Source organism: Humulus lupulus, chromosome X (genome assembly GCF_963169125.1).
Source record: "Humulus lupulus chromosome X, drHumLupu1.1, whole genome shotgun sequence".
Classification (NCBI taxonomy): domain Eukaryota; kingdom Viridiplantae; phylum Streptophyta; class Magnoliopsida; order Rosales; family Cannabaceae; genus Humulus; species Humulus lupulus.
In genome coordinates, this window is record NC_084802.1 from 133,971,977 (window position 1) to 133,987,881 (window position 15,905).

A 15,905-nucleotide genomic window follows, 5' to 3' on the forward strand; every position below is an offset into this window, starting at 1 on the left:
GAGGAGGTCTTGGCTCGGTTACCCCCTCTTGCAACCAACGTTAATGTCAGAAAGAGGCAAAGTGGGTCTCATAAGTCCCACAGGAATAACAGGTATAAACGTAGTCATTCCGTCAGGACCGCCACTTCGAGCTCTGTACCTTCAGAGAGAAACCACTGAAGCACTCAACCCATTGGTCATCACAAGATTCATCATCAGCATGTAATCGATCAGTCAGAACTGCGACCCCCAGCTCCATGCCTACTTCACAGATTCCCAGGACTTCCCACAACAAACCACCAAGGCGGGCTGGGGCAAGTTTACGGAGGAAAAATTCTCCAACAAATCCTCCTGTGCCATGATTAGAACCCCAGGCACAGAGAATTCGGGACATTGGGTAGAGCCGAGGTGGGTTAATTTAGTTCGTCCTGATGAAATGAGGATAGCCTCGCCAATAAGACATCTGCCATCACTGGTAAGACATCCTACACCCCATCGCCCACAATGAGATGCTCAACTCGTGGGAACAGTTGGAGAAACCCTCCCCCGTCAGTAGATACTTACATCCCACTGGCACATGCTGAGAATCCAGGTCCTCGATCTCAACTGTGGGCCGTAAGTTTTGCAAATGGAAGTTACTGGACAGGGAGCCAGCGTGGAGGCAGTTTTGAAAGTGACCTGAGGAATTATCCGAGCTCAACACAAAGTCTATAGTATGATCCACAACCCGACTAGCGCGATCATTTAAAGTCACAAAGAAGGTATCCAACTCATAACGAAGATGTTAGTTACTCGACATGAGGGAGGTCCATCTATCCTACACGACAATGGGAATGTCCCACCTAACAAAGCTTGGAATTGAAGGGACAACAACCCATCAAACGCGTACAATAGGATGGGAGCTGCTGAATAGCCCCCAGCCAACCTAGAGACCAAGGACCTAACCCTTGAGCGACTGGCCTTGATGGATGAACAGATGAAGAGGCTTTTATCTGGAAAGAGGGCGGATGATTGTGACTCAGATGAAGAGCTCGAACCATTCGCTCCAAACATTACAGCAGCTACGTTTCCTATTGGCTTTAGGATGCCAAACATGCCGACATTTGATGGAAACACAGATCCATCCAATCACCTTGGGATGTTCAACACAATGATGATGGCCCACGATGTCAAGCTTGATCTAAGGTGTATCATGTTCCCTGAAACTCTGGTCAGACCTGCCAGACAGTGGTTTAAACAATACAAGAAGCATTCGATGAGCTCGTGGAAGAAGTTTTCTTCTGAGTTTAAGAGAGCATTCTGAGCTTCACAGGCAGCTCATGTAAAGGCCGATTCATTGACAAATGTAAAACAACAAACTGGTGAATCACTGAAAGCATATCTGAGTAGGTTTACCAATGTTGCAGAATGAGCTAGGGACATTGATTATAGCTCCAAGTTCATGGAGATGAGGACATGAATCCTGGTGGGAGGTGACCTATGGCAAGAACCCCAACAAAAAGGTGTTAAAAGTGTAGATGAATTATTGGCTCGAGCTGAGGAGTGGATAAACCTGGAAGAGGCGCGATCTGCTATCGCAGGAACTAGCCAAGCCCTTATCCAACCCGCTAGAGCGGTGACAGTTGTTGCTGCTATGGCCCAACCTACTACCTAGAATAACCAAGCAGGAAACAACAAGAGGAAGGGGAATGGTAAGGGCGACCAGAACTGCACAAATAAGAACAAGTCTGTGTAGAAATTCAAGCCTGTTTATGCCACCTACACTGACCTAATGAATACCCAGGAACATATCATCCTAGAAAATTCTAATCGCCTCATGTTGAAGAAACGAGAGCCTTTAAGGCATCATATGGTGAAGAGAGATCCTTCAAAGTTTTGTTGATTCCACAATGACATCGGTCATATCACTGATGAGTGCCGACAGCGGAAGGATGAGATTGAGACTCTTATTTGGGCTAGACCATTAGCCCAGTACGCCGGGCAGAATCCTCATCCAGTTCTGAAAGCCCCGACAGTTCAGCCTGTAGCTCAAATGAATCCGGTCGACCCTCCCCTAGTAGTAGGAGGAGATATAACTACTATTTTCGGAGGACCTCATTTGGCGGGCACGAGCAGCGGGGCCCAAAAGATGTATATTAATGAGCTAAAAACTTATAATGGTGTGGAGTTTTTCCTGGAGCAGCGGTTATCAAAACAACAACAATTGGAGAAACAACCAGTCATTTTCACGGAAGTGGACGCTAGCCATGTTCAATTCCCAAATAATGACCCGCTGGTGGTAACCGTGCAGCTCGCTAACCGAAGGGTATGGAGGATACTGGTGGATAATGGAAGTTTCGTAAATGTACTTTTCAGGTTCACCCTAGAAAAGATGAGATTGTTTGTAACCGATTTGAAGGCGACCCCAATGACTCTATATGGATTTTTAGGTGAAGGAATGACGACGATAGGGATGATCAGACTGGTGGTTATATTGGGAGAAGAGTCACGAATTGTCTCTAAAATAGTTAAGTTCATGGTAATCAATTGTCCAGCTGCGCATAATGCGATTTTGGGACGACCGGCGCTGATGGCTTTTAAATCCATCATCTCGATCCGACACCTAGCAATGAAGTTCCCCTCAACCTCGAGGATATGCACAGTAAGAGGTTAGCTCACTGCCAGAGAATGCTACAACATTTCTATGAACGGAAAGTCATTACCCGGGCAGCACGCGATGGTATAAGTGAAGGAGGTGAGGAGTCTCGGGTAATGGAAGTTACCCATGGGACGGAAGAACCTCAAGAAGAAGATGACGAGGTCGCCTAATGGGACGAAATTGATCCGTGAGTAGGCAAAGATAGATCCAAGCTTAAAACAATAGAAGAGCTCGAGGAAATAAACATCGACCCTGAAGAACCTTCAAGAGTTGTCAAAATTGGAAAAAATCTTGAAACTTGAAGGAAGAAGGTGTAACGCCCTATTACTGTAGAACCATTACTAAGTGAGTTAAAAATGTGCATTTAACTTGCTAATTAAGAATTTAGCTCAAAAGTGTAACTAAACTGTATTAAAATCACATAATTTGAAAATGTAATCATTCATTGAAAATTATAAGTGTTTTACATTCGGGATCCCAAAATACTATTGATAAATATTTACAACTCAAAATATGTTTAAAGTCGACTAAACGAAAAAATAGGATTCAGTACAAAGCATCTCCCAAAAAAATACCCCTGGTCGTGGCAGCCAGGCAGACCAGACATGTACGCGTCGCCTCACGCTCTCCGTACTCATGGTTGGCTGATCTTCCCCTTGCCCTTACCTGCACCACAGAGCACCCGTGAGCTGAAGCCCAGTAAGAAAACTCCACAAAAATAGATAACTTATGCATATCAATCACTCAGCACATAACAAACCCGCCAACAAGCTAAACATGCACGGGCCATGCCGTCCCAGGCGCTTTACCAGGCCCTAGGTTCGCGGTCTACACCGTAAGGATATCCCAAGTATCCTTTAGGATCTTACCCTGGCAACTCGCACTCCGCGTGCTAAACGCTGCTCCCGGCCCTCTTGCCGTTCTTGGCCTTCGCCGTTCCTGGCCCTTGCCGTTCTCGGCCTTCACCGTTCCCGGTCTTTCCGATCATTCACATATATGCATACATAGCATAATAAAACAAATGCTTAAACATGTATTAACATAATCAATGGGCTATGCCCTGCACATAATCATATAGGGTCACGCCCTGCAACACAACTATGGGGCTTCGCCCTGCTCTACGGGTACAACGGTTTCCTTACCTGTGTCCCGAGCTTCTTGAGCACCGAAATCTCGAGCACGGTCCTCTAACCCAAGCCTCGCTAAAAACCTAGTCACAACACATACATAGTCATCTCATTACTAACCAATTCATAATCTTCTCCCGGAACCAATCTCGTGCTCTCGGGACCTCCCATTTCCCCACAAAAGGTAGCGGAAGCGTCCCCCGAGCCACCATAGCAAAAACCCTAAAAACACAATTTTCCCCTGCCCAGAAATTGACCTAGTGCCGCGGCACAACCCTCTAGGGGCCGTGGCGCCCAGAATGGTCCCATGCCCTGATTCAACCTAGCGCTGCAGCGCAGAAGAACAAGGTCGCGGTGCTCATACGTGAACCCAGAAAACTGGGTTTTTCCCCAACATTTTCCCAAGCCAAAAATCTTCCAAATTAACCCCAAGGTACTCCCAAGTTCCAAATCAACTTAAAACCCCAGATAGACAGTATGGCAACTCAGAAACAACAACAACAATCTCAAATACCCTATCAAACCCATAAATCATCTTGTGGTTTAAAACTTTACAAAACATACCACAAACCAGAAAACTTAAACCATTTCAAAATATAAACCTTATAAATGCATGGAATTCTTACCTCAAGCAGAAATTCATCCCTGAGCTTCCTCCAAATCCAACTCCAAGCTAATCCTCTTTGATTCCAAAGTTGAATCTAGCCAAACTTCATCCCAAGAATCCACCAAGAAAAAACACATATCAGCTCCCAACCTTAACATTTCTCAGTAGAATTCAATCAAGAAACTGATTTAAAACTTACCTTTGAGCCTAGGTCAATCTCCCAATTCCTAGCCTTGAATCCCTTGAACTCTGGCCTAAAATCCTTCAAAATCAATCACTTTAGAGAGGGAGAGGGAGAGCATCGAATGGGAGAGAAAGAGAAAATTGGTTCCCTTTTTCCTTCTTCTGCTTTTGGTTAAGTGTTTCTAGAGTCCCAACTCCCAAGTTGAGCATATCCATTTGCTGAAAATGACCCAATTACCCCTTAAGTTAACCTAAGTCCTCATATCTCTCCAAGGGCAATTTAGTCTTTTAACACATCCCGCTAAGTCCTTGAGTATGCCTAAAAATCCCCATTAAATCCCGACGCGTCTAAACCATTACTAAATTACTAACCGCCACTCAATAATTCCTGAATACTTTGTAATATTCCCAAAATATCCCTAAGCTCCTCCCAAGCCAGGTATTTGACCCCGTTGTGACTTTCTAGCTAAACAGCTACCTAGGACCGTCTCGGATCGTGCACCACAATTATATCACCACCCACGCGTGGTATCAATCACAATACACATAAATATAACATTTATGCCCTCAACGGGCTAAAATTACAAATATGCCCCTAACAACCAAATGGGGCTCACATGCATATTTAATTCACCTAAACATGCATTTCTAATCACATATTCATCAAATTCACATATTAATACAATATATCAATTATTGCCCCCAGGCACGCTAATCAAGGCCCCAAGACTTATTAACAAATTTGGGTCACTACAGAAGGAGCTGGTGGAATTCCTAAGGGAGAATCTGGATGTCTTCGCCTAGTCATATAAGGATATGGTGGGAATCAGTCCGAGTGTGATAATGCATACTTTAAACTTGGACAATAATGTGCCTGAAAAGTCCCAAAAACTTAGGCTTTTGGAGACAGTACGAACTAAAGTGTTAGAAGATGAAGTAGGTCACCTACTTAAATGCAAATTTATCAGGGGAAACAAAATACCCAATCAAGTTTGCTAACCCCATGCTGGTCCCGAAGCCAAACAAGAAGTGGAGAACTTGTGTTGATTTCTCCGACCTCAACAAAGCTTGTCCCAAGGATTGATCAGTTGGTAGAGGCCACGACCGGTCATGAGCTCATGTCTTTAATGGACGCGTATTTTGGAAATAACCAGATTGCGATGAACCCTAGAGACCAAGAGCATACCAACTTCATGACCAGCATAACGTATATTTCTATAAAATTATGCCATTCGGGTTGAAAAACGCCGAAGCTACATACAAACTGTTTGTCAACAAAATGTTCGCTAACCAAATTGGGAAAAACGTGGAGGTGTATATCGATGATATGCTCATCAAATAAAAGATTGCCAGTAACCATGTATCCAACCAGGAATAATGTTTTGGCATATTGAGAAAGTACGACATGAAGCTGAATCCCTAGAAGTGCACTTTCGAGGTTGTCGGGAAAATTTCTGAGGTTTATAATCAACACAAAAGGGATCAAGGTGAATCCAGAAAAAATCAGATTGTTGTTAGAAATGTATTCGCCTTGATCGCGTAAGGAAGTACAAAGCCTAACTAGAAAGGTAGCGACTTTAAATCGCTTCGTTTCAAAATCCACTGACAAGTGTCTACTATTCTACAACTTGCTCAGAGGAAACAATAAATTTGAATGGACCGAAGAATGTGAACAGGCATTTCGCAACCTGAAAATGCACCTAGTTGAAGCCCCCATACTATCAAAACTGACATCCGGAGAATGTCTGTTTCTTTACCTGGTCGTGACTGAAAATACAGTCAGTGCTGTGTTAGTTCAAGAAGAAAATCAAGTGCAGAAACCCGTATATTATGTAAGTAAGAGGCTTTTTGGAGCTGAATCACAGTACCCATTGATAGAAAAGCTTGCATTCTGTCTCATTTTGGCTTTAAGAAAGCTCAGGCCATACTTCCATTCCCATTCTATTCACGTCTAAACTGACCAACCATTAAGGAAAGTTTTGCAAAAACCTGAAACGTCGAGATGTTTATTAAAATGGGCCATCAAACTCAGCTAGCTCGAGATATTATATATGCCATGGATGACAATCAAGAGCAGAGCACATGCTGATTTCGTGGTTGAGTGCACAGGTTTTCAGGACGAGCTGATAAGGGAGCCATTGCAAGACTTTTGGAAAATCTTCGTTGATGGATCGTCTAACAAAAATGGATCGGGAGCTGAGATAATCTTAATCTCACCTAAAGGACATCAATTCCATACAGCTCTCAGGTTCGGGTTTGAAGCATCCAACAACGAAGTGGAATATGAGTCCCTACTGGCAGAGCTAAGAGTGGTGAAGGAGCTAAAGGAAAAAGCCATCCAATGTTATAGTGATTCTCAACTCGTGGTCAATCAAATATTAGGGGAATACCAAGCTCGAGGCATCAATAGGCGGCCTACTTGGCTAAGGTAAAGGGCAAGTTATTTGAGTTCGAGTTTAGCTCTATCAGAATGATTGACATAAAACTGACTTGGATGACCCCTATAGTTGAGTACCTCACAACTGGAAAGCTACCTGATGATCGAAAGGACACAAGAAAGCTACTATACCAAGCTTTGCGGTATGTTATGGTTGAAGGAGTTCTATATCGACAAGGGCACTCGTTGCCCCTCCTATGATGTGTTTTGCCCAAGGAAGAACAGACTATTTTGCAAGAAATACACAAAGGCTTCTGTGGGGACCACACTGGGGGGGAAAACCTAGCTCTAAAGATATTGAGATAGGGCTATTTTTGGCCCACTCTGACGAAGGACTCGATCTAGTATGTGCAGAAGTGTGACAAATGCCAATGCTTTTCCATAGTTTTGTTAAGTTACAGTTGGATTATTAAGTAACCAATTTTATTGTTTTGTTAATAAGAGCTCACTTTGTAAAAGCAACCAAGAACATTTTAACGTTCCAGTTGCTTGGGGGGGGGGGGGGGGGGGGGCACATAACCGGAGAGTGATTTTAAGAGAGTTCTGCTTATTCGGATAAAGATTAAAACTTAGAGTTTGGAAAAATTGATTATTCAACGGATTTTTAAAGCTTGAATTTTCAAAAGAACAAATGCGAACTAAATTTGAGAAATCTCTAAAAATAAAACCCCTGGATATAACAAAGTCTGAGGCCTGATTCCTAACAGGTATAAAGCTACTAAGCCTATTAAAACCCATGGATATAACCATGTCTGATACCTGATTCCTAATAGGTATAAAGCTACTAAGCCTATTAAAACTCTTGGATACGACCAGGTCCACGACATGATTCTTAACAGGTGTGACACAATTAAGCAAGAAAAATCTTGCATACAGCTATGATATCGTAAAATCTATCTCGATCTAAAGTTAATCCCTATGATTTCGAATGTACAAGAATCTAAGGATTCATAAGCATAAGAAAACAATGGACTAAGGGAAATACAAATAGATCACAAGTTATATATATTCAAAAATATATTATCATCGCGAGGAGAAAAAACCTCGACCTAAGCCCGAAGGAAATTTTTTTGGTCCCAATGGACTTAATTACAGAAGCTTAAAAAAATATAACAAGTCAATGAGGTCCGTCAGCTCGCTCCAGAGAAGTCACCTCCTCGCAATCCCCCTCAACAGCATCAAAGGCTTTGGTGGTCTCTAAGGGTTCCTTGGAGAACTGAATCTTGAAACTAGCAAGATATGGTTCCCACAACTCGGGTTGCATAAAGGAGGAGTTCTCATCCTGGTTGAAAGCCCAACAACGGTAAAGCGTCTCCTCCATTTGAGTCGATGACTCTGCAACTTCCTCCTTGGCCTTTGCCTCGACCTCATTCAACTTCTTCTTGAGTTCTTCATTTTCGGCCTAAAGCTGGTCTACGCGATGACTCACCTCCACGACATGATTCTAGGAGGCAGAAAGGGCAGATTTTGCAGACTGCTCGCCCTCCTGAGAGAAAACTAGGGCGACTTTGGTGGTCTGTTTGCCCTCTTGAGCCGCGCTCAGGGCAGCTTGGATCTCCTCGTCCTTGGCTTTAATTTGAGCAATTTTTGGAAATTGAGGCAAGACAGACTGCAAAATAATGAGGCAACTCAAGAATAGTTCATAAAAAAAACTAAGAAAAAGAAAAAGTGTGAGAAAGACTCATGGTGATGTTCATCCCCAGAGCAGATTCGAGGATGTCATCAGGAGTAGGCTCCTCTATAGCCCTTAAGTCTCTGGCGTTGGCTCTGTAGGCATGGCCAACCATATGGCTCGCCATTTCATATACAGTACCCCAAAACGCTTCGGGGATCTTGTCTAGGTCGAGCGATTTGACCGGGATCTGGACAGTGGGAGCCTCACCTTGGATCACTTAAGGATTTGGGGGAGGTATGTGTCGAGGAACGGGAGGTGGAGCTTGGTGAATCGTGACTGTTGTTACTGGATCTGGGGGGAGTTTCTTTTGTGGCTGCTTCTGGGTGGAGCTGGCACCTTTATCTTTTGCTGGACATTCGGTGGTACCCCCAATCTTCGGAGCTGATTTCTTTGTCACTCTGGCCCTCTTCACCAAGGGACCAGCTCCGTTTCTACCAGCCTTAAAAGCACCCCTAAAACTCAAGGACTTTGGCATCTCCATCTCTTCGTCTGAAAAAGAGCGAACAGAGGGTTCAGATTTAAGAAATAATGATTCAAAGTAACATAAACACAAGAACAAGAGCAAGAACCCTACGCTCTGAGCTAGGGGAGGAATCTACTACGATCAGCTCAGGGTTATTGACCGGGCTAGGCACAACCTCTAACTCTTGGACAAACGAAGGTGGGGGAGAATCTAAAATTATGACCTCCTGGGTCCTAGGGGGTTCAGGTCCTTCCTCAAGGGTAGAATCATCTACGTACTTCCTAAAACTAGGGGTATATGCACCCTGACACAAGAAAGGCCAGGTCCTACGGTTTGTCCCATACTCTTAAAAAGTATTGGACCTAAAATTGAGAGTTTTGTCAACCACGATGATACATTTGGGGTAGCTGTGGTCATAGCATACCACCAAATGGTCCACACACTAGAGGAAGGTTGTGTTTAGGTTCGGGTTAGTAGGATGAAGACTAACGAGCTGGTTAGGGTTGAATCAAATTAGTCTATAACTGGCAGTAGCCCGATCTAACTCTCTGTATGGGTATGGGTTACCTTGGCCGGAGGGGCTGGTTGCTGCCCCAAACGCAGCTCGTTCTGGATAAGGCCCCTGATTATCCTCAGGAGCTAGCCTTTTGCGCACCAGCAGTGCCACGTCTTCCTCCTCTTTGATGTCTTCATTGGCTGGTAAGGCATTTTTGAGGAGGGGGGAGCTTGAGGATGACAGGAAGATGAACTCAGGTCCTGAGAGCCAGTGTCTCGACCTTGATGATCAGGTTGCAAGCCACCATGGTGGTGTTATTCACAACCTAACGGTAGTATTTATCCTTTGGAGGAAGACTAGACAAAGTCTCATATTGACCCCCAAGGGTCATAGATCACTCTGTCCTCGCGAGTATAGTTGCACAAAGAATGAACTCAATCAGAATACTTAAACAAAAAAAAAGTGTGTGAAAGTGATAAGAAAGTTCACGTGCTGAATTCATAAAGATAGATGACTTACGAGGGTGGTTGAAGTATCGGTGATTGTAGTTCTTGAACCCATTTGACATAAAGAACAAGTCTTTGTAGTCATTTGGGAGGCTGGGGAGGTCGATGACAGAGGCTAAGTTGGGAAAACTAGTGAGGTAGTGGAAACCATCACCTCGCCCCTTCTGGTCGAGATTGTCCTTGAGGAAAAAGAAGTACAAAATGTCTACCAGAGTGAGGACCTCCCACTTGTATCTCAGAAACAAATACTTTAATCCTGCCAAAAGTCTATGTGAGTTTGGTGGGAGTTGGAATGGAGTCAGTTTGACATAGTTCAGGAAGTCTAGAAAATACTAGTCCAAGGGGAGGAAGGAACCTGCCTTCAAGTGCTCATCACTCCAAGCTCTGTAGTCATCTTGGAGAGGGGCGCAAATCCGCTCTCCTTCTAACGGAGGTCTATCATGGAGACCATCAGCTCCAATTTCAATCCCATGACCCAGTAGGATCTTGTTAACTATCCCCTCAGTCGTGATCCGGGATACTATATGCTCGGCCACGAAGAATGCGTTGGGGTCGGCCAGGATTTCCCTCTCCACCACAAGGCTGAAATGAGGGATGGGAGAGTAAGAGGCGACCTGCTTGCCCTTGTCTTTGCTCTGAGTAGAGGAGCTCATGGTGTTTTTCTTTCTGGGGGGCATGATTTAGATCGCCTAATGACAAAGCGGCCTATTATGGCGACCTAAGATGATTACTAGCTACGGTTGTGGAGGTACGAAAATCTGAGGGTTTAAGTGGTTTACTTTTGGGATCTAAAAAATTATACGAGCTAAGTTGTGTCCTAGCCTCAACATGTGGTTCCACATGTGGTCCTAGGCTACGCGCTTTGATTTCTTAAAATTCCCCGATACTTTGGGATTAGTGTGTCAGACTCGTCAGACCCACTACTTTTCTTTTGAAAGTGGTTTAATGCAAAACCACTTCAGGAATCGTAACCTTTAAGCTATCCAGAGCCAAACCTAAAACCCCTTCGTCTTCTACGCCCCAAACAGGTATTCAAATCGATTTACCAATAGAATTTTCTTTGTAAAACCCAGAAAATTTACCCATTTTTATGAAAACCTTCTTTCTAAATAAGCCTAGTATCATTCATTTAGCCTAAACTGAACCTCATTTCCTATTTATATTTAGATGTAGCCTAAACGACATTGAGCAAAGGACAATTGTCACAGTAAAACAAAACTCACTGGAAAGCAAAGAATTGAAAGTTTCAAACCAGGGGAGGAAATACTTACAGTTTATATGATCGGTCCAAAGAAAGTGTCGATACTTCTGATCATGAAAATATGATATGCAAGTATACGTAATCGATTCAAGTAATATAGATAGTAAATAAAGTATCGTTCCCACAAGGACTATCAACCGATTACCAATAAATGTTTTTAAACTTCTATTTGGCTGTCGAAAATAGATTGATTTTTAAACTAAGACTTAAAATTAAAATAAACTTTGCAAGAATAAAGATTGATTAATTAATTAAAAACCTAGGGTGTTAACTTCATCAACTTTTCATTCTATTAATTTAATTAATCAGTTCTAAACTTCTTTGTTCCTATTCTAATAACAGGTTAACAAAAATGGATTCCTATTTTTTTCAAAATATAAGATCTCAACCTATATGCAGGTTTTCTACATGTCTGTGATAAACTTAAACATATAGCAGGCATGAAGCATAGAAACCTAATTACTACACAAGTCATATAAGTACTTTCATCCATTATGTAGCCTATGTCTATATAACGATAGCATATTCAATTCTCATCTTTCGAATTTTGAATCAAAATCATAAATCAAGCAAATATTGATCAGGTATTTACTAGCATTAAACAAACATTATATAGATTAGAATAAAGAAGAAGAAGCAATAGAACATCATAATAACATTAAATATAAATCCAAGTGACTACATTGATAGACCCAAAACGGGTACGTTTTAAATATTTATAACTCGCAAGCGCACGAATCGTATTTATAGAATAGTGTTCGTGTAAGCACGAGGTCGAACCCAAAGGAGTTGTCTAAAATCGAAAAGAAAACTATTTTAAACCAAAATTAATAAATTCTAACCTAGTTCCAAAGATTGATGTGATTTTTTTATAATAAAAATAAAATAAAAGATAATAATAAAGAAATTAAAGACAATATATAAAAATAAATTAAAAATAGAAATCAAGATAGTAAAAGAAAGATTATTAAGATAATAGAATCCACAAAATATAAGTTCAATAATATTTATAAGTACATTGATTCCCAAGTTTTAGTGATAGTTCAAATAAATCAAACTATCATTTTCCAAATAGATGTATAATTTTAAGCACAAATTACTTCTAAAAAGAAAGGATTTTTCTTCACTTTTCAAAATTATAATTTCAAAGTATTTAGTGTAAATCAATCTAATGAAATAACAAATAAATCAATGAACATTATTTATAATGCAAAACATAATATTTTTGTTCTAAGCATGGATGTGTACAATTTAATGACACGTCTTACACAAAGAATATTATGTTTTTGCACTAATGAAGAACAAAGTGTAAATATGTGCTAACAATCCAAAATACATGATATTTAAGATGAAAGATATTTGAATAAGAAAATTCCATAAACTTTGTTGCACAAAATGGAAATCAACATAAAAAAGAAATACTATCTAGTTACAAATTGTTTCATCATCACCTTAATAATCTTAAAAAGATTAGAAACTCATAACTAGAAGAGCAAATACAAACTAAAAATTACAAACATAAATAGGAAAATTTGGAGGATGAACCCCCAAAATTTTCCTCTAAAAATACATAGAAAATAACCAAAAAGCAGAAGAAGATGAAGAGAATAGAGAGGTTTTGAAATGTGTAGAATTTTTGGTATGGTCACCTCCTTCTAAAATTGACACCCCAAATCCCTTATTTATAGCCAAAAAATGAGTATTAAAATAATCAATTTAAATTAATTTAATTAATTATAATATGGCAAATAGGAGTAAATTATAGGGTGTAATAATGATGTTTTGCGGTAAAATGTGTAGAAAGTGGGGTAAAAAGTGGTATTTTTGGCAAAGGGGACAAGGGTACAAAAGTGTATTTGTTTGGCTCAAAAATTGGTGGCTTTGGTGGGTGTTGGCAGCTGGTGGCAGCTAGACATGTTGGGGCACGGCTGGGCATTTGGGCCTTGGGTGCAGTTGGTGGAAGGGTGCTGGGCAGATGGTGCACGGCTGAGAGAGGAGCTGGGCTAATTGGGCCTTGCTGTGATGGGCTTCGTTGGAGGTGGCTGGGCATTTGACTAATGTCTTCGTCTGGGCATGGCATTGGAGCATCAAGTGCTTCAGATGGGAGAATTGGCTGGGCATTTGATGGGCCAAAGGGCTGCTTTGAAGGAAACTGTGGGCTGGCTTTGGGCCTTTGGACAAAAACACCACATCTCTTACTTTTCTTTGAAGAATACCACTTTTTCCTTCATTTTTCTTGCTTTCAAGAGCTAAAATAATACCACATAATTCCTACAAAATAAATATAAATTAAGTCATGATAAAATATTTTCAATTATAAAATAAACCATATTAATTCTTTGAAAATATTAATTACAACTTAATTTAATTTAACATTAAAGATCAACAAAAGAGCTTCTTTTTTTTTTTTACTTCTAACAAAACTCAATAATTCAAATAATTAAATTACAACAAAATAACTATAAACACACACAAAAATATATAAAATCAAAACAAACCCAATAAATTCAAAATTACTTAAAAACTTAACAAATCAATTAAAAACTCAAGAACTAAGCAATAATTAGCACATGAAAAGTAGTAAAATAACTCTATTTTGTAGAGTTATCATACATTAAACCCTAGATAAGAAAAGTAGTTCATGGAAAAGAATAGAAAAAGAAGTAAGAGAAGAAAGAGAGGAAATAGAGAGAGGTCAAGAAGAAAGAGAGAGAGAGAGAGAGAGATCTAAAATAGTCTAAACCATTCTTTTTATAGTGATAAGGTTTTTTTTTGGTGAATAAGAATCATTGTATTGCTCAAAAACAAATCATGTACACTTATAATTTCCTTCTACCCCTATATGACTTACATTCCCCATATCTAGCTTTACAATTTATGATACCATTCCTTATCCCTGTTTTGTTTCCCTTTATACATTGATACAGCAAGTCTCAACTTTAGCTCTCTCTTAATGACCTCCATTGTATGATTGACATGCCAAATCTTAGAGGACCACAAGACATCATTTCGGACTCTCCAGATATGATAAACTAGAGCTGATACAGCAGCTATGTAAAAACTTCTCCTGAGCTTGGTAAGGTGTTTTTCTTTGGAAATCCAATGCAATAAGGTGTGATAATTTTCTGTTTGAGCTCTGCAACCAATCCACTCCTTCAACTTTACAAGACATAAGTTGCTGTAATCACATTGAAAAAATAGATGTGATATCTCTTCTGTATGATTTCCACACAGCAAACACGTTGTGCCCACTACCTGACAGTGTTTATTGAGGTAGCCTCTGGTTTTCAGCTTCTGGTGTAATGTTAACCAGAGTATGTATCTGTGTTTCGGTACATTGCATCTCTCCCAGACATATTTACTCCATTGGACCTTGTTTTGTTGATCATATAGTATTGCATGCCCAGATTGAATACCATATTTTACTGCCATGAAGGTTGCTTTATCCATTTTAGCTCTAAAAAGGTCCTTAATTTCAACTATTTTCTTCCAGTACCAGCTGCAACTTTGCTGTACTGAGTAAGTCCACCAGTCCCTTGTTTGCAAATAAATGCTATGTATCCACTTAACCCATAGGTTGTCCTTTTTAGAGGCAATTGCCCATACATATTTCCCTAAGGCAGCTATATTCCATTCTAAGATTTTCCTGAATCCTAACCCTCCTGCAGATTTTGGAGTACAGACAGTGGACCATGAGCTTCTTCATCTCCCTTCCACAAAAAAGCCCTACAAATTGCATCTATATCCTTCAATAGCTTTTTTGGCAATACCATTATTTGAGCCCAATAAGAGTGTATTGACAGTAAAACCGCATTGATCAATGTTGCTCTGGCACTATATGATAAATTTCTAGAACTCCATTGTTTAATCCTGGCCACCATTTTATCTAGAATGATCCCACACTCAGCATTAGAAATCCTTTTAGAACAGATAGGAATGCCCAGGTACCTGAAAGGTAATGAAGATTGTGTGAATCCTGAAGCAGACACTACTCTCTCAATCTCAGACTCACACATGCCACTGCAATATATTGCAGACTTAGCCTCATTTGGAAAGAGTCCTGAAGTCTTGGAAAATAACTTGAGTCCCCTAAGCATCCAAAGGATAGAAATAAAGTCTCCATGACTGAATAACAATATGTCATCAGCAAAACATAAATGATTCAACTTCAAACTAGCACACCAATCATGGAATTTATAACTAGGATAAGAGCTAACTTTAAGCATGATCCTAGATAAGTATTCCATACCTAGTACAAATAACAAGGGGGACATGGGATCTCCTTGCCTCAATCCTCATTTAGCCTCAAAATATCCATTTAATGAACCATTAATCATCAATGAAAACCTGGTAGTTCGAACACATACCATGATGAGCTGAATAAATTTCTGTGGAAATTGAAAAATAGTGAGCATTTCTTCAATAAAATCCCATTCTATGGTGTCATATGCTTTCCTCAAATCCAACTTGATCATGCAACTTGGCTTACAATTTTGCCTCCCATAATGCCGAACTAAATCTTGACATATCATG

The 15,905-nt window shown here is 40.5% G+C and overlaps 1 protein-coding gene across 1 annotated transcript; it reads right to left on the minus strand.

Moving 5' to 3' along the window:
- Positions 1-15,025: 15,025 nt before the first annotated feature.
- On the minus strand, positions 15,026-15,619 carry LOC133806289 (uncharacterized). The gene has a single exon (XM_062244409.1). It carries the CDS (start codon positions 15,617-15,619, stop codon positions 15,026-15,028), a length of 594 nt encoding a protein of 197 aa, XP_062100393.1.
- Positions 15,620-15,905: the final 286 nt, after the last annotated feature.

Bases quoted from the DNA above. Each gene is read 5' to 3' on its own strand.
- LOC133806289 (XM_062244409.1), bottom strand. From the start codon at position 15,619: ATGGAATACTTATCTAGGATCATGCTTAAAGTTAGCTCTTATCCTAGT.